Raw genomic sequence first — 26,196 nt, 5'->3', positions numbered from 1 at the left:
CAGTGAAAGCCACATGTAAAGTGAGAGCCCCTTGACATATTGTTGATTTTTTAAAAAAGATAGATTGTTAGTACAATTAATGCCATTGTTACTAGTATACAAGACAGTAAATAATATGGAGTAGGAATGTGGAAATTACTACCACAAGGATTAGTTGAGGTGAATAGCATGGATGCATTTGAGTGGAGCCCAGATAAGCATATGTGGAAGAATAATTTGCTTGCAGAATTATCTGAAAAATCATGTAAGAGACCATTTGGAGCGTTAATGCCAGTAACAGCAACAGCTTGTAATAACATACTGTCTTTAATGTAGTAAAACTTCCCAGAGTTTTTAACAGGATCATTGTCAAAGAACATTTAACACAAAGTGACTTAAGAATGTACAGTATTAGTAATTGGTCAAAGAGTTGGATTTTGAGAAATGTCTTAAAGAAAGAAAAAGTGTGAGAGGAAAGACTTTGGGAGGGAATTCCTGAGCTTAGGGCCCAGGCAGCTAAATAGACAATGAAGCCAGTGATGAGTCATATCATCACAAAGCAATTGCAAAATTGTGTTGAAGAAAACATGCTCCTATATTGCAGTGAGATCTGGGTGGTGGGTCATTTTGTTTTATTCGCTCAAGGGATACAGGCATCACTAGCTGGGCCAGCGTTTATTGTCCATCCCCAACTGCCCTGGAGAAGGTGGGTTGTGTTTTTGAACTGTTGTCGTCCTTGGTGTGTAGGAACATCCAGAATGCTGCTTGGGAGGAAATTCTAGAAATTTGACTCAGGGACAGTGAAGAAATGGCGACTTCCAAGTCAGCAAAGTGTGAATATGACTTGAAGGGAAACCTGCATGCAGTAGTGTTCTCATGTGTCTGGCTGCCCTGGTCCTTTTAGGTGGTAGAGATTGGGAGTTCAGAAGATGCTCAGCAAAACATAAGGGATGTTATTTGCATCATTAATGCTTCTGCTGCATCCTTCAGATTCAATCAGAGGACTATTGAATAAATGCCACTGTTTGCTTAAAGCCAGATACACAAGCATTTGTAAAACAAAAAGCTGCAAAATCCATTTTAATGGACCTGGCCCTTTCTGGATGGCAGAAAAGTATCTTCCTATAACCAGATCCTGTTTTCTCAACTCTCAGATAGTCTTGACAGTAATGACTGTGAGGAAGCTTGTCACAATTATCCAAAATGGCATCAACTTGCCCATTGAGCTATGTAAACCATTGATCACAGCACCTTAATTTTGAGGCAGAGCAATGGCAGAGAAGTAAAGAACAGGGCAGAAATCCTGTACTCCAGATCTGACTACCTCATGGGACAACCTGTCCTAAGTAGCCAAAGATCGCTGGGTGGAAAATCATCCTGCCCTGTCAGATGAAGTGCTAGCAGGTGGGACTAGATTGGGTTGGGATATCTGGTCGGCATGGACGGGTTGGACCGAAGGGTCTGTTTCCATGCTGTACATCTCTATGACTCTATGAAGACCTACAGAAAAAGCTCATGACCCTGAGTAGACATCATCCCCAAAATGAAGAACATTCACCACTACATTTAAAATCTGGGATCACTTAGAATCAAGACTCAGAGGAGTATCAATACTAGGGAGATAAGAAAGACTGGTGAGATGGGTGGGAGTGGCAGAAGAGCTTTGAAAAGAATATTAAATATAACTCCAGGGAGTCAAAGAGTGTGGTGCTGGAAAAGCACAGCCAGTCAGGCAGCATCCGAGGAGCAGGAGAATCGACGTTTCGGGCATAAGTCCTTCACCAGGAATGAGGCTTGTGGGCCATGGAGGCTGAGAGATAAATGGGAGGAGGAGGGACTGGGGGGAAGGTAGCTTAGAAAACGGTAGATAGATGAAGGTGGGGGTGAAGGTGATAGGTCAGAAAGGAGGGTGGAGCAGATAGGTGGGGAGGAAGGTAGACACGTAGGACCGTTCAAGAGGGTGGTGCCGAGTTGGAAAGTTGGGACTGGGAGAAGGTGGGGGGGGGGGGGATGGGAAATGAGGAAACTGGTGAAATCCACATTGATCCTGTGTGGTTGGAAGGTCCCAAGGCGGAAGTTGAGGCGTTCTTCCTCCAGGTGTTGGGTGGTTAGGTTTTGGCAATAGAGGAGGCCCAGGATCTGCACGTCTTTGGTGGAGTGGGAGGGGGAGTTAAAGTGTTCAGCCACGGGACGATGGGGTTGGTCAGTGCGGGTGTCCCAGAGATGTTCTCTGAAACTATCTGCAAGTCAGCATCATGTCTCCCCAGTGTAGAGGAGACCACATTGGAAACAATAGATGCTGTAGATGACGTGTGTGGAAGTACTGGTAAATTTCTGTTGGAAGTGGAAGGATCCTTGGGGACTTTGGGAAGTGAGGGTGGGAGGTGTGGGCGCAGGTTTTGCACGTATTGCAATGGCAGAGCAAGGTGCCAGGAGGGGAGGGTGGATTGGTGGGGGTGCATGGACCTGACAAGAGAGTTGCGGAGGGAATGGTCTCCTCGAAATGTAGATGAGTTGGGGAGGGAAATATATATTTGATGGTGGGGTCTGTTTTTAGGTGGCAGAAATGGCAGAGGATGATGTGTTGTATCTGGAGGTTGGTGGCATGGCAGGTGAAGACCAGGAGGGTTCTGTCCTTCTCGTGATTGGAGGGGTGGAGTTCAAGCGCGGAGATGCAAGAAGTAGAGGAGATGCACTGGAGGGCATTTTTGATCACGTGGGAGGGGAAATTGTGGTCTTTGAAGATGAAGGCCATCTGGTGTGTTCTGTGGTGGAATTGGGTCTCCTGGGAGCAGATTTGGTAGAGTCAGAGGAATTGGAATTAAGGGATAGCATTTTACAGGAGGCAGGGTGGGAGGTGGTGTAGTCGGAGTTGGTAGGTTTGTATTGGATGTCAGTGTTGAGTCGGTTTCCAGAAATGGAGCTGGAGAGGTCTAGACAGGGGAAGGAGGTGTCTGAGATGGTCCAAGTGAACTTGAGGTCAGAGTGGTAGGTGTTGATGAAGTTGATGAACTGTTGAACCTCCTTGTGAGGGCACGAGTTAGTGCTGATACAGTCATTGATGTAGTGGAGGAAAAGGTGGGGAATGGTGCCAGTGTAGCTGTGGAAGACGGATTGTTCCACGTATCTGACAAAGATGCAGGCAGAGCTGGGGCCCATGCGGGTGCCCATGGCTACCCCTTTGGTCTGGAGGAAGTGGGAGGATTGGAAGGAGAAGTTGTTGAGGGTGAGGACCAGTTCAGCCAGGTGGATGAGAGTGTCAGTGGATTGGTGTGAGAGGAAAAAATGGAGAGCTTGGAGGTCTTTGTCATGGCAGATAGATGTGTACAGGGACTGGATGTCCAAGGTGAAGATAAGGCACTGGGGTTCAGGGAAACAAAAGTCTTGGAGGAGGCGGAGGGCGTGTTTGGCGTCCTGAATATAGGTTGTGTCCAGGGAGTCAATGTTGATCACAAGCACAGTTTCAGATGGCTTTCAGGGAGATGGAAGCTCTGCATGGGTAAGTTGAAATATTCAGATCCAGTGGCATCAAAGGAATGTATGGCAATTCCAACAGCTGGTGAGCTAAGGTAAGGCTGGAGTTGGACATTGTTATAGAGGTGCAAACAGGCCATTTTACATATGGTGCAAATATATAGTCAGGAGTTCATCTGCAGGTCAAGGCTACAAACAGGTTGGTTCAACCTTAAGCAGTTCCATGCTGAGAGACTGGAATATTTGCTAAGGAGTAGAGGTTGTGATGGACGCGGGAGGTGGGGGCGTTGGGAGGGGGGCACGCGACGAAAGACTTTGGTCTTCCTAATATTTAGTTAGAAACAATTCTTACTTTTGCCTGACAAAAATCAGTTTTTAAATTTTCAACTGACTGTGACTCATCAGCTTTTTGTCTAAGAAAGGCTCCAGATTTTCACTTTGTATAGCAAAGTGTTTCTTGATATCACTCCAGAACAGCCCAGTTCTAATTTTAAGGTTACTCTCCCTGTGCTGAACTTGTTGCCAGAGGAAATAGTTTAACTCCATTTACTGTCTCAGTTAGATCACTCTCATATACTCAAGCAAAGACAAGCCCTAATCTACGCAACCCACCTCCACTTTTAATCCTCTCATGCTCAGAATTAAGCTGATGATTTGGTATCAATCTTCCTCCAAGGTCAATATATCCTACCTCTGGTTCAGCGTTGGAGCTAACTGCACTAATCCGAACGTAACTTAATTTTCACCTTTTTTGATTCTGACCAGTTTGGATAAATGTGAATCATTCCATTAGATTTCTTTTTTTTTAAAATTGCTCCTGTCCATCTGCTTCCAGTGATTTTCTTTGAGCTATGGCTCTGTTAGTAGCATTCTCAAAGTTACTGAATTCTAAGTTCAATTTACATTCCAGGACTAGAGTAAGAATCAAGGCTGACACTTACCTGCAGGGCCAAGGGAGTGCCGCAGTGTTGAAGGTGCCATCTTTTGGTTGAAACAGTAAACAAAGTCCCATCTGCTTGCTCTGGGAGATGTAAAAGATCCCATGGCATTACTTCGCAGAACAACAGCAGTTATCCCAGGTGTCCTGACCAATACCAATCCTTTAATCAACATAAAACCTGTGATCCAGTCATGACCCATAGTGCTGTGGGAGCTGGGGCTAGATAACAATGGCAGCTGCATTTCCTGCATGAATTATTACACATCGTGATGACTCTCTCTGAGGGTGGTGAAGGTGGAATCCTTTACTATAGAGGGCTGACAAGGATGGGTGACTAAGTATAATCAAAGCTGAGATCAGTGGGGTGGCACACTGGCTCAGAAGTTAGCACTGCTGCCTCACAGCACCAGGGTCCCAAGTTCAATTCCAGCCTTGGGTGAGTGTCTGTGTGGAGTTTGCACATTCTCCCAGTGTCTGTGTGGGTTTGCTCTGGTTTCCTCCCACAGTCCAAAGATGTGCAGGCTAGGTAAATTGCCCATAGTGCTAGGTGCATTAGTCAGAGGGAAATGGGTCAGGGTGGATTACTCTTCAGAGGGTCAGTGCAGATTGGTTGGGCCCAATGGCCTGTTTCTGCCCTTTAGTAATCTAAACAGATTTCTAACCAGTAAAGGAATCAGGATTACAGGAATAGACAGGGAAGAGGAGTTGAAGATTATCCAATTAGCCATGATCTCATTGAATGACAGAGCAGACTCAATAAGCTAAATGTCTCATGGTCTTCTTTTCACAGTGATCAGTACAAGCCTTATTTATTTCTATATTTGGATCTCCAAATATAATTTTTCTAGAGTTACTACCAGCTGGAAAATCTCGCCTCTTTATGCCCAAAGAGGATGATTTTAAAGTTCCCCACATTTTGTCTTTCTGACTGCGCAATCTGACTTATTATCATCAGTACACTAACATATATAACCTTTTATTCCTCCATCTAATCCTGTGGATGAGGCCCCTGGTTTGGAGCCCAGGGGAACCCACTAGTCATATCCTGGTAAATGGAATACAATCCTGAGTAGGCAACAAAATAATCAACTGGGCCATTTAGAAAGTCTAAAGAATATGCATTTCAGAAAGCTGAGGTGTTTTCTCAGCTGCAGTATTTGAAAAAATTGGAAAACAGACTTGATAAACAAGGACTCACCGCTGATGGTAAAGCCTGATATATATTTTTTACAATATGTATGAATTACACTGTATTTATTTTGGCAAAACCTATATTTTTATAGGTTGCAGTGTTTCTGAAGGAACTTACAAAATTATTTCCTGTGCTTTTAGAACAGCTTGATGTGCCTTATTTCGCAAAAAAAAAAGCAGTCCCACACAATTTCCTGATCTGTTACTGTATACTGCATGCAGCTGTTTGTTGCTCGTGAACATGGACTGCCCTATGCTCAATCACTTTCCTTTTGAATAGGATAAAAGCAAATATCTGAGACTGGGAATTAACAAATATCCCATCACAGCTAACTCAGCGTTTATTCTGCTAACTGTGGAACTGATCTTTGTACAGTAAGTCATGAATGTTATTCTGGAATTTGATTTTGAAAAAGTTCTGCAATATTTATGCAAATGCTCACACAGTAGAAGTGAATCATCTTTCTTTGTTCAGAAACACTGCAGATCATCATAGCTTTTGGATATATTAGATCCCATTTCTGCAGGATTTTTATTTTATTTGTGACTGCTCATGCTTTTGCAAAATAGGTTTATGCTGCCAATTTATTTTGGTTAATATACCACTTAGAGTACAATAAATGGCATTGAAATAACATTGAGGACATTGAGAAAGTAATAATTGATGCATTACCTTCAATGTCTGGAAGAGTTGACAGCTTAATGAAATATTAGGCATGTACTGGGATTGTTTAACACAGGGTCTAAAGCAATTTTCCCAAAGCCTTAGAAAGCACATGAACCCCAGAATTTGCCTTCAGCCGTGGTCGCAACTACTGTCCAAAAGTAAGCATTCATTGGAAGAATGATCTCAAGTATGAAGAGGATGAGATATGAGGAATCTCAAGTTTGAAGGTCCAGAGAGGAGCCAGGGAAAGTTACAAACTCTCAATGCTGGGCAAATGGTTCATATGCTGAGACAGTATTCATGAACACAGATGTTGAAGTCAGTGGACTCCTATCCACCAGCTTGGATTTGTAATATAATTTCTTAAGGAGGCAGTTTCATTCAGGTGAATAGAGTAAATTCATTCCATTTCCGTTATCCACATTGATCACAGGAAAAATATCACTAACTGTGCTGAAGGCTTGTAATATATTATTATTTTTATTTGGAAGCTTGAATTCTAAAGTTGATGTAAATGGATTTTTGATTTTCAGTGCTGTGAAGATCAAAGTTATTTTGAACAGTGAGATGGAGACAGAAATCATGTGACTTAAGCTAAATGACTCAAGAAACTCTCTGGTGAGATTATTACTGCTTATTGTTGACTTGAACTTTTATGACCCAGAGAAAGAGAGAGAGCCAGAGGCAGAGGCAGAGGCAGAAATAAGTCCAGTTGGAGAGAAGCATGTTGCAAGTCAGAAGAAAAGATTCATACTAATAGAAGGGCAGTTTTTAGTTGTGGTACTGATCCGGCCACCACTGGTGAAAGGAAATCTAAAGCTGTTTTATCAGTCCTTTTGATTTTTTTCTTAGAATTAAGTGAGAAAAGTCAATGAGTTAGTCTTGCACCTGTGAGACTCGGGGACACATCCGGTGAAGGGACAGGAAGTTATTGGAAGGAACTGCTTGCAACCTTGTTGGTTGAGTAAAAAGTTTTAAAGCAAAGATAAGATTGACACTTCACTGGTGTTGTGTGCCTGTATAGGATATTGCTGGGAAAAAGGATCGAATCTTCCTTTTTACCATTTTAAATAAGATTGTACTAAATTGTTTTCTAGATATAGCTTTGGTTTATTATAGAATAAAAATAATGTTCTTTTTATTAACAGTGGCAGCCTCTTGTGAATATGTTCAATGACATATCATCACAGTAACCAAATTTCAAATATAAAGGTCTATCAAGCTATGTTTCACTCTGGAATCTGACTTGTCCAGTATTACCATCAACTCATCATAGTCAAAGGGAATCCATTATGAAGATACTGCAAATTGTATTAAGCATTTCAGAAATCCTTATCATGAAATCATTCCTTTGACAGATTTTCCTGCTTCAATAACTTTAGGTTTTTCTGCTCACACAGCTGCTCCATGTTTTTTTTTTGTCTCATGGCTTCTGCCCACACTATATCCTTTTGGTGCTATCCTCTTTCAATGGATATAATGTTAATGTCCCTCAAGTCGCATGGCTGCCTTGCCAGCCTGTCATTTGTTACTTGTCCACCATTCTAGCAGAGAAATTGTGTTAATGCCAGCGCTTCTGTTTTATATAGTAGTGGCTCTATATTGTGAATGACTGCCCTAAAACTATCACTTCAGAGTAAGTCAGCCCAGTAAAGGACTTAAACTCAGATTAATGAACAGTTTACAAAGTTACAAAGTGTTAGGGGAAGTCTTGTGTTGCAGTGAGTACTGCCCCTGCCTCTGAGTTGGAATTCCTGGAGAGTGTGAATGACATGCTCCAGGATGTGAAGGGCTTCATAACACATCTGAAAGGGTTTGAGAATTAAAGTGTAATTCTTTTCCACTCATGACAATGACAGATGGTAAGAGTGCATATGATTCCTGGTCAAGTCACTGATGGAAAGAATCTGAAGCCTCTTACCTAATCACTTCACTGCAGACTTGCATTCTTGTTTTATGTTGTTTATAGAAAATCAAATTTCCAAAAGAATGTCGCAGGACAAAAATCCAACCCTGACAGCAGACACCTCTTTGAAGGGATTATGTTCAGCACAGACAATCAGTCATACACTTTCTTCTTGAGTTTCAATTTGAGGTGTTTTTCTTCATAACACTCAGTCACTTCTCCCTTTCACCATTGTTGAATATGTCAGCTGTACTGATGCATCTGTCTTGGAAGTGCTCCTGCCTAATGTCTTGACAATTACTGAATCTACAGAACCACAAATGTGGATCTTAAAATAGGAGTTCAAGTTTCAGAACAGATGGACAGATTTGATATCTGTGTTTTCCTTTACTCCTGCTACTTTTAAAACAAAACATTTTTGAAAGATTTTCCAGCTTGTACTAATGGAGGGTGAGTTGGGTTTAAATCAGAACAGCATCAGCTTTCCTCATTTTCAGGGGTTTTACTGGGAAATATCAGTGACATACATCACCTACTGTGGCAATGGATGTGGTAACTAGTCCTGCAAGGTCATAAAGCTAGAAATATACTGAGACAATGGCAGGGACGATGGATGGTATATTAAAGGGTGACTGTTAGATAGCAATCTTATCATTCCAACACTGGATATTTACGTGATGGAAATTGTCTTGTGATATTACAATGAAAATTAGGTGTTCAATTTGTAAAAAAACATCCCAAACAAAGGCTTTAATTCATTCAGGTGAAAAAAATTTAAAGCTAAGATCAAAGACACAATTTTAGGGGGAGATGGTGATATAGAGGTAATGTCATTGAATTACAGGTCCAAAAGCCCACACTTTACAGATATGGATTCAAATCCCCAGTATGTCAGCTGGTGAAATTTAAAATTCAATGAATAAATCTGGGAGGGTTGGTGTCAGTAACAGTTATATAAAATAAAACAAGGCACAATTTTACCCAGGTGTATCCCTTTTCCCACTACATATGCCCATAGAGGTGACTGCTAATGTTCCATGTTGGCATAAATGCAATGTGTCAAAAATTTTCTGCTTGAACATTTTTAAAGATGTTTAATCATGTACTCCTAACTGGACAGAAGCAACATTTTTTTTAAAAAGTGGAAAATTATAACTACAACTGTTTTTTTAAAAATAAAATTGTTCTGATTCTCTTTCTCTTGCAGTTTCAGTTTGAAGGATTTTAGTTCTCCTGCACACGTTGCAATTTAAAATAGCTCTGACAGAGGTGTTCAGATTTACAAAAGGTTTTGACATAGTTTGAAATCTGCTTCCTGTGGTTAGTAATTTGAGGATATGAAATTATCACAAAGAGACCGATGTGTGAATTTTTAATGGGCAGGGCTGTAAGGACATGGAAAGTCCTGTCAGAAACAGTATTGGAAGTAGAAACAGTAAATATTGGACAAACTCAGCCAGTCTGGCAGGATCTGTGGATAGGGAAACAGAGTGAACATGTTGAATCCAATATGATTCTTTTGACTTAAAGAGTTAACCTTCTCTCTCCAATAGATGCTGTCTGACCTGTTGCATTTCTCCAGTACTTTTTTTTTATTTAAATGTTGGAAACAGAATTTATAATAGCTTTACAAGCAAAATTAAGCAAATAATTCCAAAAGAAGTGAATATAAGGATAGAGGGAAAGCTGGGAACTGCTCACTCTTGAATATTGTTTTGTCAATGAGGACGTTAATTCAGACTTGAAGGAAATGCCTACATTATAAATGACTGTGTGTCCTGAACAGGCAGGGGACTGATTCATCAACAGATGTGTTCTGTCTGTAATTTACAGTTAGCATCCCACTGTGACTATGACCCACAATATTGTCTCAGAGAGGTACACTAAGCTCACTAATTGGTTAGCCACTGGCTGTTCAGGAAGTCACCAAAGGCTGAAGTTGCTAAAAATACACATTGGCAAGTTTGTGATTATGCTTTAGGGAATGACTTTGCATACAGAGAAACAAGCGTTTGCTGATTTTGGAGATGGAGTATTAGGAGGATAAAACTTGGGCGCTAGTAGAATCATTGAACAATTTTCTTTGAAAGCAAGTACTGTGGACAATGGAGATCTGAAATAAAAATAGGATACTTGTGTGATCAAAATTGTTTCCTGACCTTTTTGAGATGGAGAGTGTGAGATTCCCAAAATGTATGTTTTAACTGGAAATCTAGTTCTTTCTTTAAATTAGCAATTATCTAAACAATACACTTTTTAAGAGAAGTTTTGTTTGATTGCAGCCTTAATATAGTGATGTATAGCTCTTAAAGAAGCTGTAGCTAGTGAATTAGTTTAATTAACAATTTAATCCAGTTTTTAGAAGCTGAAGTTAGGTGTTTTGAGGAAGTGTAAATAGAGACCACTTTTGGTGCTGCCTTAGAGTCATAGAATTACAGAATCCCGACAGTGTGGAAAGAGGCTGTTCAGTCCATCAAGTCTGCAGCAACTCTCCAAACAGCACCTGACCCAAACACAGACCCAGCCCCTTTGTCTGCATTGAATGACGCTTTGGATGTTCAGAGAGTGAAGTGGGAGTTTCGGGAATTTGATCAGGAGGATAGAGGAAGTGCTCCTTTTTTTCGATTGCTTTCAGCCTCCTGTAGTTGGCTCTTACTTTGTTATAAGGGAAGAAACTGATGAGCATTGGTAAGCTTCAGTGTAATAAATGTTTCTTTTAAACTAAGGAATGGCAGTTCAGCTCAGCCAGGTGGAGTGTAAGTCCTGCTGCATGTATATAGTCATGGACTCACCATGAGCACATCTGCAAGAAATGTCACTTGCTGAAAAAGCTGGAGTTCTGAGTTTTGACGTTGAGTGGCTGCTGGTGTTACTGTTGCACATCCATGAGATCGAAGACCATGTGGATAGCACATTTACGGAGGTGGTCACACAGCAGGTTAAAAGTGTACAGGCAGCATGAGTGACCTCTTGGCAGTCTGAGCAGATCAAATCATCAGAGTAGGAGTCCTCTGAGTCTGGTGATAATTGATATTCCATTTGGATGCTGCCAAGGAAAATAGTTGTTTTTTGCAACCAGAGACAAGTTAGGAACACCATGCTCAGCTTTACAGCAGGGGAGGAAGAAAGATGGAAGTGCTAAAATTTCAGACAGATCCATATTCTTGGGATAGAGTCATTGCATCATACAGCACAGAAATAGACCCTTTGGTCCAACTCATCCATACCGACTAGAGATCCTAAATTAATCTAGTTCCATTTGCCTGCATTTGGCCTCTAAACCCTTCATATTCGTGTGCCCATCCAGATGCCTTTTAAATGTTGAAAGCGTACCTGTTTTTCAGAGTAATTTGTTAAGTTTATGCCTACCATTCTCTGCGCCAAATCTTTCCTCAGATTCCCGTTCCCCTGCCAAATCTAAACCAAACTCTGCCCATAGCACTAGCCAATCTTCTTGCAAGAATTTTTATCCCAATCCTGTCTAGGTGTAAATCATCTGGCTTGTATGGGTCTCACCTTCCCTAGAAACAGTCCCAATGCCCGAGAAATCCTATCAGATCGCATGGATCGGTTGGAGCAGCAATAAGGAATTTACAGGCGCTAGGGGGTGTGATGGCTGGCAGTTATAGGAAGGGAGAAAGACTGCAGATACTGTCAGATAGATAGAAGGAAGTTGGAGAGAAAGGCAGGTGGTGCAGGAATCTCCCATGGCTATCCCCATCTCAAACAAGTATGCTGTTTTGGAAAATGTAGGGAGTAATGGACTCTCAGGGGAATGTAGCTTGAACAATTAAGTTCCTAGTACCGAGAATGGCTCTAATGTAATGTGTGAAATGTCAGGTTCCAAGTGATTGATTGTGATAGGGGACTCTCTTGTCAGAGGCACAGACAGACTCCTCTGCGGCTGGTAGCGGGAAATCAGAATGGTGTGTAGCCTCCCTGGTGCCAGGATTAAGAATGTCTCAGAGAGGATGCAGAATGTTCTCAAAGGGGAGAGGGACCAGCAGGAGGTCATTGTACACTTTGGAATTAATGACACAGGAAGGGAAAAGGATGAGATTCTGAAGGGAGGATATAGAAAGTGAGGCAGGAATTTAAAAAGGGGGTCCTCAAGGGCAGTAATATCTGCATTACCCCCAGTGCAATGAGCTAGTGAGGGTAGGAATAGGAGGAAAGAGAAGATGAATGCATTGCTGAGGAGCTGGTGTATGGGAGAAGATTCACATTTTTGGATCATTGGAATCTCTCCAGGGGTAGAAGAAGGAAGGATTGCACCTGAATTGGAAGGGGACTAATGTATTGGCAGGGAGATTTGCTATAATACAAGCTATACAATATATAATATAATATAATATAATCCCGAGAGAGCTGCTCAGGAGGATTTAAACTAGTAAGGTGGGGGAGGTGGGATCCAGGGAGATAGTAAGGAAAGAGATCAATCTGAGACTGGTACAGTTGGGAAAAGGAGCAAGTCAAACAGTCAGGGCAGGCAGGAACAAAGCAGAGAACAAGGTAGGATTAATGAATTAAACAACATTTATTTCAATGCAGGAGGCCTAACTGGGAAGGCAGATGAACTCCAGGCATGGTTAGGAACATGAGACTGGGATATCGTAGCAATTAGAGAGATGTGGATCAGGGATGGACAGGACTGGCAGCAGTAATGCTTTCCCTTATCAAAAACACCACTCCTTCTCCTCTCTTGCCCACCTTTCTATCCTTTCTATAGCATTTGGTAAGAAAAAATAGAGAGGCAGGACTTCCACCAGCGCTTAACCATAGACTCTCACTGATGTTACTGCTGTACTTAGGGAGGATATTTCTAGGGAAATTATTTGGATGGAACTGCAAAATAAGAAAGGGATGATCACCTTATTGGGATTGTATTCTAGACCCCCAAATAGTCAGCAGGAAATCGAGAAAAAAATTTCATAAGGAGATTTCAACTATCTGTAAGGATAATAGTGTGGTTATGGTAGGGGATTTTAAATTTCTAAACATTGTCTAAACATAGACTAGGATTGCCATAATGTTAAGGGTTTAGATGGAGAAGAATTTGTTAAATATGTACAAGAAAGTTTTCTGATTCAATATGTGGTTGTACCTACTAGAGAAGGTGCAAAATCTGACCTACTCTTGGGAAAGAAGACAGGGCAGGTGACTGAGGTGTCAGTGGGGGAGTACTTTGGGGCCAGCGACCATAATTCTATTAGTTTTAAAATAGTGATGGAAAATGATTGACTGGATCTAAAAGTTGAAGTTCTAAATTGGAAGAAGGCCAATTGTGACGGTATTAGGCAAGAACTTTTAAAAGTTGATTGAGGGCAAATGTTCACAGGTAAAGGGACAGCTGGAAAATGGGAAGCCTTCAAAAATTAGATAACGCGAGTCCAGAGACAGTATATTCCTGTTAGGGTGAAAGTCAAGGCTGGTAGTGTGGGCAATGCTGGATAACTAGAGAAATTGAAGGTTTGGTTAAGAACAAGAAGGAAGCATATGTATAGACAGCAGAGATTGAGACAATCCTTAGAAGAGTATAAAGGCAGAAGGAATATACTTAAGAAGGAAATCAGGAGGGCAAAAAGGAGACATGAGATAGCTTTGTCAAATAGAGTTAAGGAGAATCCAAAGGGATTCCATACATACATTAAGGTTAAAAGGGTAAGTAGGGAGGGAATGGGATCCCTCAAAGATCAGCAAGGCAGCCTTTGTGTGGAACCATAGGAGCTATGGGGATACTAAACAAGTATTTTGCATCAGTGTTTACTGTGGAGAAGGACCTGGAAGATATAGAATGTGGGAAAATAGATGGTGGCAACTTGAAAAATGTCAGATGGGCCAATGGGCTGAGAAGTGGCAGATGGAGTTTAATTCAGATAAATGCGAGGTGCTGCATTTTGGGAAAGCAAATCTTAGCAGGACTTATACACTTAATGGTAAGGTCCTAGGGAGTGTTGCTGAACGAAGAGACCTTGGAGTGCAGGTTCATAGCTCTTTGAAAGTGGAGTCGCAGGTAGATAGGATAGTGAAGAAGGCGTTTGGTATGCTTTCCTTTATTGGTCAGGGTATTGAGTACAGGAGTTGGGAGGGCATGTTGCGGCTGTACAGGACATTGGTTAGGCCACTGTTGGAATATTGTGTGCAATTCTGGTCTCCTTCCTATCGGAAAGATGTTGTGAAACTTGAAAGGGTTCAGAAATGATTTACAAAGATGTTGCCAGGGTTGGAGGATCTGAGCTACAGGGAGAGGCTGAACAGGCTGGGGCTGTTTCCCTGGAACGTCGGAGGCTGAGGGGTGACCTTATAGAGGTTTACAAAATTATGAGGGGCATGGATAGGATAAATAGACAAAGTCTTTTCCCTGGGGTCAGGGGGTCCAGAACTAGAGGGCATAGGTTTAGGGTGAGAGGAGAAAGATATAAAAGAGACCTATGGGGCAACTTTTTCATGCAGAGGGTGGTACGTGTATGGAATGAACTGTCAGAGGAAGTGGTGGAGGCTGGTACAACTGCAACATTTAAGAGGAATTTGGACGGGTATATGAATAGGAAGGGTTTGGAGGGATATGGACCAGGTGCTGGCAGGTGGGACTAGATTGGGTTGGGATATCTGGTCGGCATGGATGGGTTGGACCAAAGGGTATGTCTCCATACTGTACATTTCTATGACTCTATGAATCTAGAAGGTGGTAAAGATGGATAAATCCCCAGGATCTGTTCATTGTACCCTAGAACTCTATCGGAAGTCAGAGAAGTAACTGCTTGGCCCCTTCATGAGATATTTGTATCATCGATAGTCACATGGTGTGGTGCTGGAAGACTGGTGGTGCCACTATTTTAAAAAGGTGTTAAGAAGATGCCAGGGAATGATAGACCAGTGAGCCTGATGTCGGTGGTGGGCATGTTGTTGGAAAGAATCTTGTGGGACAGGATTTACACGTATTTGGAAAGGCAAGGACTGATTAGGGATAGTCAACATGGCTTTGTGCATGGGAAATCATGTCTCACGAACTTGATTGAGTTTCTTTGAAGAAGTAACAAAGACAATTAATGAGGACAGAGCGGTGGATGTGATCTATATGGACTTAGTAAGGCATTCAACAAGATCCCTCATGGTAGACTAGTTAGCAAGATTAGATCACATGGAATACAGGGAGAACTAGCCATTTGGATACAGGACTGGCATGAAGGTAGAATACAGAGAGTGATAGTGGAGGGTTGCCTTTCAGACTAGATGCCTGTGACCAGTGCAGTGCCACGAGGATCAGTGCTGGGTCCACTGGTTTTCGTCATTTATATAAATTATTTGGATGTGAACATAGGAGATATAGTTAGTAAGTTTGCCAATGACACCAAAATTGGAGGTGTAGTGGACAGTGAAGAAGGTTACCGCAGAATACAACAAGATCTTGATCAGATGGGCCAATGGGCCAAAGAGTGGCAGATGGAGTTTAATTTAGATAAATGTGAGGTGTTCCATTCTGGAAAGGCAAATCAGAACAGGACTTATACACTTAATGGTAAGATGCTAGAGAGCATTGCTGAACAAAGAGACCTTGGAGTCCAGGTTCATAGTTGCTTGAAAGTGGAGTTGCAGGTAGTGAAGGCGGCATTTGGTATGCTTTCCTTTATTGGTCAGAGCATTGAGTATAGGATTTGAGGAGTCATGTTGCGGTTGTACTGGACATTGGCTTGGACATGTTTTGGAATATTATGTGCAATTCTGGTCTCCCTCCTATCAGAAGGATGTTGTGAAACTTGAAAGGGTTCAAAAAAAGATTTCCAAGGATGTTGCTAGGGTTGGAGAATTTGAGCCATAAGGAGAGGCTGAATAGGCTGGGGCTGTTTTCCCTGGAGTGTCAGAGGCTGAGGAGTATGTAATAGAAGTTTATAAAATCATGAGGGGCATGGATAAGGTAAATGGACAAGGTCTTTTCCCTGGGATGGGGGAGTCCAGAACAACAGGGTTTAGGGTGAGAGGGGAAAAGATATAAAAGGGACCTAAAGGGCAAGTTTTTCCACAGAGGGTGGTACGTGTATGGAGTGAGTTGCCAGAGGAAGTGGTGGAGGCTGGTACAATTGCAACATTTAAAAGACATCTGGATGGGTATATGAATAGGGAAGGTTTAGAGGGCTATTGGCCGAGTGCTGGCAAATGGGACTAGATTAGGTTAGGATATCTGGTCAGCATAGACGAGTTGGACTGAACAGTTTGTTTCCATGCTGGTATGTCTCTACAACTCTATGACTCCACATGCTGGAAAGTCAGTGACAATTTGGTGTGAGGCATTCCAAAGTGAGATGCTAAGTCACAATGTAGACATGGCTCCACAAAGACAAAGGGTAGTAAGCCTAATCTAGCATCCTCAGATTATCCAAAAGCAAAAAACATTATGGTAATCTAAAAAAAGTCATACTTTAGAAAGCTTAGATAAGTACAGAAGTGAAGCTAGAAAAGGGACTTTGGAAAACAAAGAATATGGAAAAATACTCATCAGTAAAATTAAGGAAAATCTAAAGTTTTTATCAGTAGGAGCAAAAGGATGATTAAGGAAAGGGTTGTGCTTATCAGATATATAAATAGTAGCTGGTATATGGATGCAGGAGATATAGGCAGGGTTTATGCCTGAAGAAGGGCTTATGCCCGAAACGTCGATTCTCCTGTTCCTTGGATGCTGCCTGACCTGCTGCGCTTTTCCAGCAACACATTTTCAGCAGGAGATATAGGCAGGGTTCAGAAGTATTTTGTTTCTGTCTTCACAAAAAAGAGGAATGATGATGATTTAGTTAAAGAGGAGTGTGAAAGTAACCAAAATGAGAAGGGAAGTATAGAGGGTACTGACCTCCCTTGGAGGTGAATAAATCATTCAGGCCAAATGAATTGTATCCTACTCTGTTAAGGAAGCCAGGGAAGAAGTAATTGATGCTCTAAAGATCAATTTCCAAGCCAAACTGGATACAGGCAAGGTACCAGAAGATTGGAGGTCTGTGAATGTTCTATCATTAATCAAAAAGGGGATTAGGGAAAAGCCAAATAATTATAGGCCAATCGGTTTGACTTTGGTGATGTGCAGCTTATTAGGAACAGTGCTGAGAGATAGGATTAATTGTTATTTGAAAGGCATAGATTAATCACGGAGAGTCAGCATGGTTTTATTTGGGGAAATTTATGTCTTCCTAATTTATTTGAGGCTTTTGAGGAAGCAACAAAAAGGATTGAAAGTAGCACAGTGGGTGTTGTCCATATGAACTTTAGTGACATGTTACAAGGTCCCATATGGCAGATTGGTCAGGACGATTAAAGCCCATAGATAGAGTGGAATGTGCCAAATTGGATCCAAAATTGGCTGAGTGACAGGGAACAATGACTATTTTTTTTTCTGCATGGAAAACAGTTTCCAGAATTTTCCAGAGACTCAATGTTGTGTTACTTCCTGTTAGTGGTAGATATTAATGATTTAGACACGAAGTAGGTTGACACAAAAATTGGCTGTTGACTAAAGGATAGTAGTATTGATTTTTGAGATTTTAGGTCAGGTTGGTGATAAGTATGTAAACTAGCACACTGGGCTGGAAGGTTTGTTTTCAGACGTTTTGTCACCATACTAGGTAACATCATCGGTGAGAGTGTCTGGTGAAGCGCTGGTGGTATGTCCCGCCTCTCTATTTATTCGGTCTTGGTTTCTTAAGGTGGATGATGTCATTTCCAGTTCTTTCTTTACAAGGAAAGGTAGATAGAGCCTAAATTGATGTGCTTATTGATGGAGTTCTGGTTAAAATGCCATGCCTCTAAGAATTCTCGTGCGTGTCTTTGTTTTGCCTGCCCCAGGATGTGTGTGTTGTCCCAGTCAAAGTGGTGTCCTTCTTTGTCTGTATGTATGGAAACTAGTGATAGTGGGTCATGTCCTTTGGTGGTCACTTGGTGTTTATGAATCCTGGTGGCAAATTTCCTGCTAGTTTGTCTGATGTAGTGTTTTTTTACAGTTCTGCATGGTATCTTGTAAATGATGTTAGTTTTGCTGGTGGTATCCAATGGATCCTTTAGGTTCATTACTCATTGTTTAAGTGTGCTGGTAGGTTTGTGGGCTACCATGATGCCAAGGGGTCTGAGTAGTCTGGAAGTCATTTCTGATATGTCTTTGATGTAAGGTAATGTGACTATAGTTTTGTGTCTGCTTGTTTGGGCTTTTTTTTGAGGAATCGGCGGATTGTGTTTATTTTTCTGGAAAATGTTGCATATTTTTCTCCTGCTTTTTGTAGTTCTTGGATGCTGCAGTGTGATGTAGCTCATTGAAATTCTGTAGACAATATCCTGACAGGCATAAAATTCACAAAAGTTGAGAGAACGACAACAGAATCCCATTCCTAGATGTGAAAGTTGAACGTACAATTAATGGAGAACTTCAAACCAGCGTCTACAGAAAAACAACGGACCAAATACTTAACTTCAGAAGCAATCATCCCAACACCCACAAACAGAGCTGCATCAAGACATTATTTCAACAAGCTACATCATACTGCAGCACCCAAGAACTACAAGAAAAAGAAAAATATCTATACAACTTTTTCCAGAAAAATGGATACCCAATAAACACAACCTGCCGATTCCTCAGCAACAAACCCAAGTAAGCAGACACAACGCAACACAATGGGCCCAAAGTGCTGGTCATTTCCCCAGATGACGTAGATTGCACTGACCTTGGTGGCAACATTGACCAGGCTGGTCTGGTATCGCAGCCTCCATTGCTGGGCCTGGCACAATATGATATTCTACCTCTGCATCACTCCACTCAGCAGAATTTCCAGAACCCTGCCTGTATGGGGAGGTGGGGAGGGGGGCACCAATTTCCCTCTGTCTGCTATGTCCAGGCCTCCAGATTGACAGTACTTGTCTAGGTGCAGGGAATAAGTGGATATTCTGGGAACGGTGCGTAGCAAGATGGAGATAGAATAGTGTGCAGAAAACCATACCGGCAGGGTATGTGGTTAATGTTTGATAAGATACTGAAGAAATCCTGCCAGGCTTCGAGGTGGGAATCTTTCCAAAAAATTCAACATGACTTTCAGCTCACCAAAAAACATAAAGCTCAGCCAGTAACATCTGTTTCTCTCTCCACAGATGCTGTCAGACCTTCAGAGTTTTTTCAACACTTTGTGTTTTTATTACACATTTTTCTATCTTACTTGGTATTCTCTCCATTTTGTTCTCTATAGCACTGACTCTCCTCTTACTTTTGATTTAATGCTGTAAGAATTTAAAGCTGCTCACATCATTAAAAGTCTGAAAGCAGAGTAATAACAAATTTTCACTGCTGCCCTGATAATACAATACTAAATTGTCTATACTGAATGAAATTAGATTATACCAATATTAAATTATTGGATTATAAATTGATTTGAGTATCTCAATTGAGAAGAAACAAAGCAGCTTTAGTAAAATATTATCTCTTTTTAAAATCTCAATCTTTTACAGATAAAAAGATCAGCTGTTGTCCTAAGTAAAAGTAATTAGGTAATTAAACCATTTCTTTAAGTGTATTTTGCCTGAGAATTGGTAAAACTTCACTAGCTGAAAACAAAGCAGATTAAAGCATTTAAAGCCCAAGATCTCAAACCTTTCAATAGCAGCAACACTTTGGAGGTTAGCATTGTCCAGAAATTGAGCTGGACTAGCCATATACATACAGTGTCTACATAAGCAGCTCGGAAGCTAGGAATTCTGCAGAAAGCAACTCACCTCCTCTCTCTTCAAAACATGTCCTTCAGCTACAAGGCACAAGTCAACCATATGATGAAATAGTCTCCTTGGAGCAAAAGAGGTTGAAGAGAGGTTTGATAGAGCAGTTGAACAGAGGGAATAGTTTACTAAGGTAAGAAAGCCTGGGCCCATTTGCTGAGGGTGCAAGGACTAGGCAACACAGATTTAAGGTTATTGTCAAAGAAAATAGTACCCGGGGGTTGGTGGTGATGTAGGCCAACCTGCCTCATGTGTTGCTCAAATTACTTCCAAGGTAAATGAGAACAATGTAGGCTACACAGAATATATCAGTTTAATCAGTACCAACATTTATTGTTCCTTGTAAGATTGTACAACTTTTTCAATTACATCAAGTTTTCCTATTGCTTTAAGAGCTAAGTTTCTTTAAATTTTAGATCTGTTAATCAGCCAAAGTCCAGGATGAAACCATTTGACCAACTGCACTTGCAGTCTAACAGAAGCAATGCTGGAAACATGGTTATCTGAAAATGCAAGTTATCGGCCGAGCCATTAAATAAACCTGTATGAAATTTTCAAAGAAGCTAAATCAATGGTACTTAACCTGTCTAACTGAAAATAGAAGGAATATGACAGTCACTTCCTGATGTCACCTTGATGCCTTTGTCTTGTTGGTTTCTTCTCTAACTCCTGCCTTTGTACATGGGGGTGAGCAGACTATATAGGAGTTTTGCTGCATTATCTCATCCATTGCTTTCCCTGTCATTGCCGTTCACCATCCCAGCGGTTTCTTGTGTCTAATGTGGGCAAGAGCTTCTCAAAACCACAGTAATGCAATAATCCGAGTTACAGAATTAATTGCTGCTTGACCTAGTAACACAATTAATTATCCCAGGACTCAGTAACACAATCAATTGCCTGTTTAATCCGGTAACACAATTCATCGTTGTATGACCAGCTGAGTAATTTAGCAATATCTATGTTTCTGTGTAGCAAAGCTCCATTGATAATTCGATGAGGTTGACTCGTTTGTGATCAATACTGAAAAATCCATAATTTCACTGGATTCAGTGGTCTCCTGCAGGATATATGAGGAAGAATTAGCAAATCGTATTAATTTGAGCCTCAGTGCTTGTGAGGAGCAGACACAAAGTAAATTGAATATGTTTTGGAAGGAAATAAAATTGTAGGACTGCAGGGATAGTACAGGGCAATAGGACTGTGGATTACACTGCATAGAATTAGCAAGGACTTGATGAAACTAGGTAAAAACAATGACTGCAGATGCTGGAAACCAGATTCTGGATTAGTGGTGCTGGAAGAGCACAGCAGTGCAGGCAGCATCCAGGGAGCTTCGAAATCGACGTTTCGGGCAAAAGCCCTTCATCAGGAAACTGATGAAACTAGCCTCCTCCTGTACTGTTGTGATTCTATCACAATTAAAATAGAAATTCTGACCCATTTCTGATTTACCTTAACACTTAACTTCTTCAAAAACTTCATTCTGGCCTCCCAAACTTTTAAACTTACAAAACTCTGTTCCTCCATCACTCCTTCATTGCTATCATTTCTTTTCCCCTAGATCACAAAAGTTCAATTTCCTTCTTTGAAAATGCCTCTGTTACCTCTCTGGAACTACATTCCGATTGATTTCCTACACTTTCTTTCAACTCTCGATGCCGGTCTCTTCCTTGTCTTGTTTCTGCTCAATCAGTAACTGGACTTTTAAATCTAGGGCCTACTACAGAAAACCTATTACTTAGACCCTATGCTATTACCTGTGATCCCATCTTTGAAATCTTTCTCAAACTCTTTGCCATGAACTCAGTTTGCCCTTCTAATTCTTCTACTGCCTTTCAATTCATTTTCTGCTGTTTGGGACACATTTTAGTATTAGTTCCATATAGAAAAATAATTGTTGGATCACTACGCTTTTCTTACAACAAATGTTAGTCTATTCATAGTTCCCCTAGTGCAAAATATCTGTTCATATCCATTCCTACGTATAAGTGGAAGTATTACCTTTAAATTGTGATTTTTATTGGGGTCCTAACATGAAAATTGTTAATGTTTCTGTCAGTGTCAATTCTAACAAATTTGTCAAACATTATTTTCCTTTTATAAATCTACCCTCTGCCTAAGTTTACCATTCTTTTCTACGTGTCTAGTTATCACATCTTCTATATCAGATTCTAACATTTTCTCTACTATTTTTGAAAAACTCCATTCCTCCATCACCCCCTCTCACTGGTATCACTTTACTCCCAGATCACTAAGTTCAAAGTTCCTTCTTTGAAAACCTTTGAAGTCAAAATAATAGGTCAGTTGTACTCCATTTTCCAACTTCCTCCCTTATTCAATAGTAGGGTTACGTTTGCTATTTTCCAGTCCACAGGACCTTTTCCAGAATCTCTTGAATTTTGAAAAATAATCACCAATGCATCCTTTATCTCTTATAGCCACCTCCTTCAAAGCTCTGGGATATAGTTCATCTGTCAAGGAAATTTATCAACCTTCAATTAAATTAACTTTTCAAGTACTACCTTTTTACCAGTACAGATTTCCTTCAATTCTTCAGTTTCATGAGTATTTCTGTATTGTCGTTTGTGATGACAGATGGCTTTTCCACCATTTCCTGTTCTACATGACACATTTTCCTGTCTACACCTGTAATGGGCCCACCATTGTCTTAAATAACCTTTTTCCTTTTCACCTACCAAAAGAAGCTTTTACAATCAGCCTCCTTTTCCTCACTAGTCTGTTTTCATATTCTTTTTTCCCTTTCTTAACGAGTTTCTTGTTCCTCTCTGTTAGGTTCTTAAGTGCTCCCCATTCTCCAGGTTTTCACTTTTCTGACATCTTTATAAACCACTTAATTTGATGTAATTAAGTATTTAACTCTTCATTAACCATGATTAATTTACTTTCCCTTTGGATTTGAACCTTAGAAGGATGTAGTTCTATTATAGACAATGTAGTATTTATTTAAATTCTAGCCATTGCCTGTCTACTATCACATGTTTAAACATATTTTCCCAATCCACCGTAGCCAACTTATTATTCATATCATCATACTGTCCTTTCTTGAGATCTAAAATCCTACTTTCAGAATATAGTATTGCATTCAGACCCAATGTGAAATTCTATCACATAATGGTCACTATTTACCAATACTCCTTTACAACAAGGTTATTAATTAGCCTGTTCTTCCAATACTAAATCCCGAGATGGCTCCTCAATATACTGCTCCATGTACCCAAGTCATACAGACTCCGAGAATTCATGCTCCACAGGATTAACGTTGATTTAGTTAACTCTATCCATGTGTAAGTTAGCCCTTAGTACTGTGTCACTCATGTTACAAGCAGCTCTAATTTCTGATTTTTCACTGCTGCAGTTTCGACCAAGACAGGTTTGCTTCCATCTAACATGTTAAATTTTTAATTCTCTGACATTGGCAACTCTAATTTTACAAGTTCCTCAAGTCCTAATTTTCTCCTGGATGTTCCAATCTACATATCCATCTTTACGTGTCTCCATATCCTTCTATCCCCTTACGACCATAAGATAGAGGCCATTTAACCCATCATGTCTGCTCCACAATTAAATCATGGCTGATTTATTTCTCAATCTCATTCTCCTTCCTTCTCCTTGATCCCCTTACCAATCAAGAACCTATCTAACTGTGTCTTAAATACTGTCTATTCAATGACTTGGCCTCCACAACCCTCTGCAGCAATAAGTTCCACAGATTAACCACCCTCTGGCCGATGAAGTTCCTCCTCACCTCAATTCTAAAGGCTCATCCCTTCACTCAGAGGCCGTGCTCTCTGTCGAAGTCTCTCTGATGTAAATATCTTCTCCACGTCCACTCTATCCAGGCCTCTCAGTATCCTGTAAGTTTCAATTAGATCACCCCTCATCCCTCTAAACACCAAGAACAGATCCAGAGTTCTCAATCACTCCTCATTTGACAAGCCCTTCATCCCCGGGATCATTCTTGTAAAACTCCTATGGAGCCCTTCCAATACCAGCACATCCTTCTTTAGAAATGGGGCCCTCAACTGCTCACAATATTCCAAAAGCAGTCTGGCCTGAGCCTTATACAGCCTCAGCAGTATATCTCTGATCTTGTATTTAACATTTTTGAAATGAATGCTAATGTTGCATTTGCCTTTCTAACTGCCAACTCAACCTGCATGCTAACCTTACAAGAATCCTGAACTAAGTCTCCAAAGTCCCTTTGGGCTTCAGATTTCTCAAGCCTATCCCCATTTAGAAAATAGTGCATCTCGCACTTTCCCACATTATATTCCAACTGCCACTTCTTTGTCAACTCTCTCAACCTGTCCAAGTCCTCCTACAGCCTCCCTGCTTCCTCAACACTACCTGTCCCTGCACCTATCTTTATGTCATCTGCAAACTTAGTAACGATTCCCTCAGTTCCTTTATCAAGATCATTTATGCATTAACTTGAACAGCTGTGATCCCAACATGGATCCCTGAGGAACTTCACTAGACATTGGCTGCTGTCTTGAAAAAGACACCATTATCCCTATCACTGCTTCCTGCCAGTCAGCCAAGTCTCTGTCAATGCTAGTACCTTGCCCCTAACACCATGGGCTCCTATCTTCTTTAGCAGTCTCCTGCGCAGCACCTTGTCAAAGGCCTTCAGGAAATTCAAATAGATCACAACCATTGGCTCTCTTTTGTATAACTTCCTCAATAAATTCCTCAGTACTTCCTCAATAAATTCTAATCGATTCACCAAAGCCATGCTGACTCAGCCTTATTAACCATGTACTTCCAAGTACTCTGCAAGATTCTAAGATCTTACCAATGACTGACGTAAGGCCACTAGGTTTATAATCTCCTCTCTGCTGCCTTCCTTCCTACTTAGATAAAGGTTTTACATTAACCATTTTACAATCCCTTGGGACCTTGCCAGACTCCAGTGATTCCTGAAAAAATCACCTCCAATGCCTCTGCAATTTCCTCGGCTATCTCCTTCAGAACTCCAGAGTGTAGTCCATCTGGTCTGGGTGATTTACTCACCTTCAAACCTTTCAGCTTCCCCAGCACCTCCTCCCCTGTGATAGCCACTACACTCACCTCTGTCCTTTGACTCTCTTGAAGTTCTGGTAGGCTGCTGGCATCTTCTACTGTGAAAATTGATGCAAAGTACCTATTCAGTTCTTCTGCTATTTCCTTATTCCTCATTAAAGACTTTTCCAGCCTTGTTTTCCAGTGGTCCAATATCTACTCTTGTCTCTCTCGTCTTTTTCATATCTATCTAAAAAGACACTTGCAACCTTCTTTTATATTACTAGCTAGTTTATTCTCATGTTTCATCTTCTGCTCCCTTATTGCTTTTATAATTATTTTCTACTGATCTTTAAAGACTTCCTAGTCCTCTGGTTTCCCACTAATCTTCACCACATTATATGCTTTTTCTTTTGCTTTTCTGCTGTCCCTGACTTCCTCCCTAGGGTTGTCTCATCCTCTCCCTTTGCTTCATCATTGAAATGAATTTCTGATGTTTCCTCCTAAATTAACCCCAGAAACTCCTGTCATTGCTGCTAGACTGTCTTCCCTGCTCGGCTCCCCGTTCAATCAATTTTCAACTTTGGCAGCAGATTGCCTTGGTTCACTCCTGTGAAACTTTCACACTAACCTGTGCATTAAGCTACTTCTCCTAAAAAAAATCATCAATCTATTTATTTGACTAAGTTTTTTAGTTTCCCCACCTAATTTTCTTCAATAAATGATTTCAACAGTGATGCACCCTGTTTTCACACTGCAGGTCGTCCATTTACTGATGTTCAAAAGGGAGTGACTTTGATGTCAAAGAAAACATTTGCAACTGATTTTAAAATGTTGTCAACTGTTGCATTAGTCTAAAATGCAGCAGCGAATTTGCACATATCAAGGTCCAACAATCAACAATGAGATGGTTGGGGGGGTGTGGGAGAGGGGTGGGTGGTGCTGGAAAAGCACAGCAGGTCAGGCAGCATCCAAGGAGCAGCAAAGTCACGTTTCGGTCAAAAGCCCTTCATCAGGAACGACCAGTTCTGGTGATGTTGGTTGAGGGACCATAGAGATAATTTCCCCACTCTTGGGTCTCCATTTCATGTCTCATGTGAAAGACAATACCTCTGATAATGCAGCATTCCCTCCAAAGTACCTATCATGCTTCTTTGCATAATCTTGAATACAGATTCCTTCAAATTAGAGGCGAATATATTGCTGACAGCTCATTTAGTTACCTTTCCAGAATTCTATCATGTGCTAATCATGTCTGTTTTACCTGCATTATGGAGGACA

The 26,196-nt window shown here is 41.0% G+C and overlaps 1 protein-coding gene across 3 annotated transcripts in view; it reads left to right on the top strand.

Moving 5' to 3' along the window:
• LOC140468923 (SHC-transforming protein 1-like) overlaps positions 1–26,196 on the top strand; it is a 140,558-nt gene that overhangs the window by 2,512 nt on the left and 111,850 nt on the right. The window contains exon 1 of one of the 3 annotated variants that reach the window (XM_072565035.1): positions 5,582–5,599. The exons of 1 other annotated variant lie outside the window; for it this stretch is intronic. In XM_072565035.1, the coding sequence (XP_072421136.1) occupies positions 5,597–5,599 (3 nt within the window). In that variant the 5' untranslated portion in view covers positions 5,582–5,596. Of the gene's footprint in view, positions 1–5,581; positions 5,600–5,942; positions 5,960–26,196 lie in introns of those variants that run through there. One more of the 3 variants, XM_072565037.1, reaches the window with a different exon arrangement.

Source organism: Chiloscyllium punctatum, chromosome 48 (assembly GCF_047496795.1).
Source record: "Chiloscyllium punctatum isolate Juve2018m chromosome 48, sChiPun1.3, whole genome shotgun sequence".
Lineage (NCBI taxonomy): Eukaryota > Metazoa > Chordata > Chondrichthyes > Orectolobiformes > Hemiscylliidae > Chiloscyllium > Chiloscyllium punctatum.
Note: the sequence above shows the minus strand (reverse complement) of the source record. Positions and strands in the feature narration are given on the sequence as shown.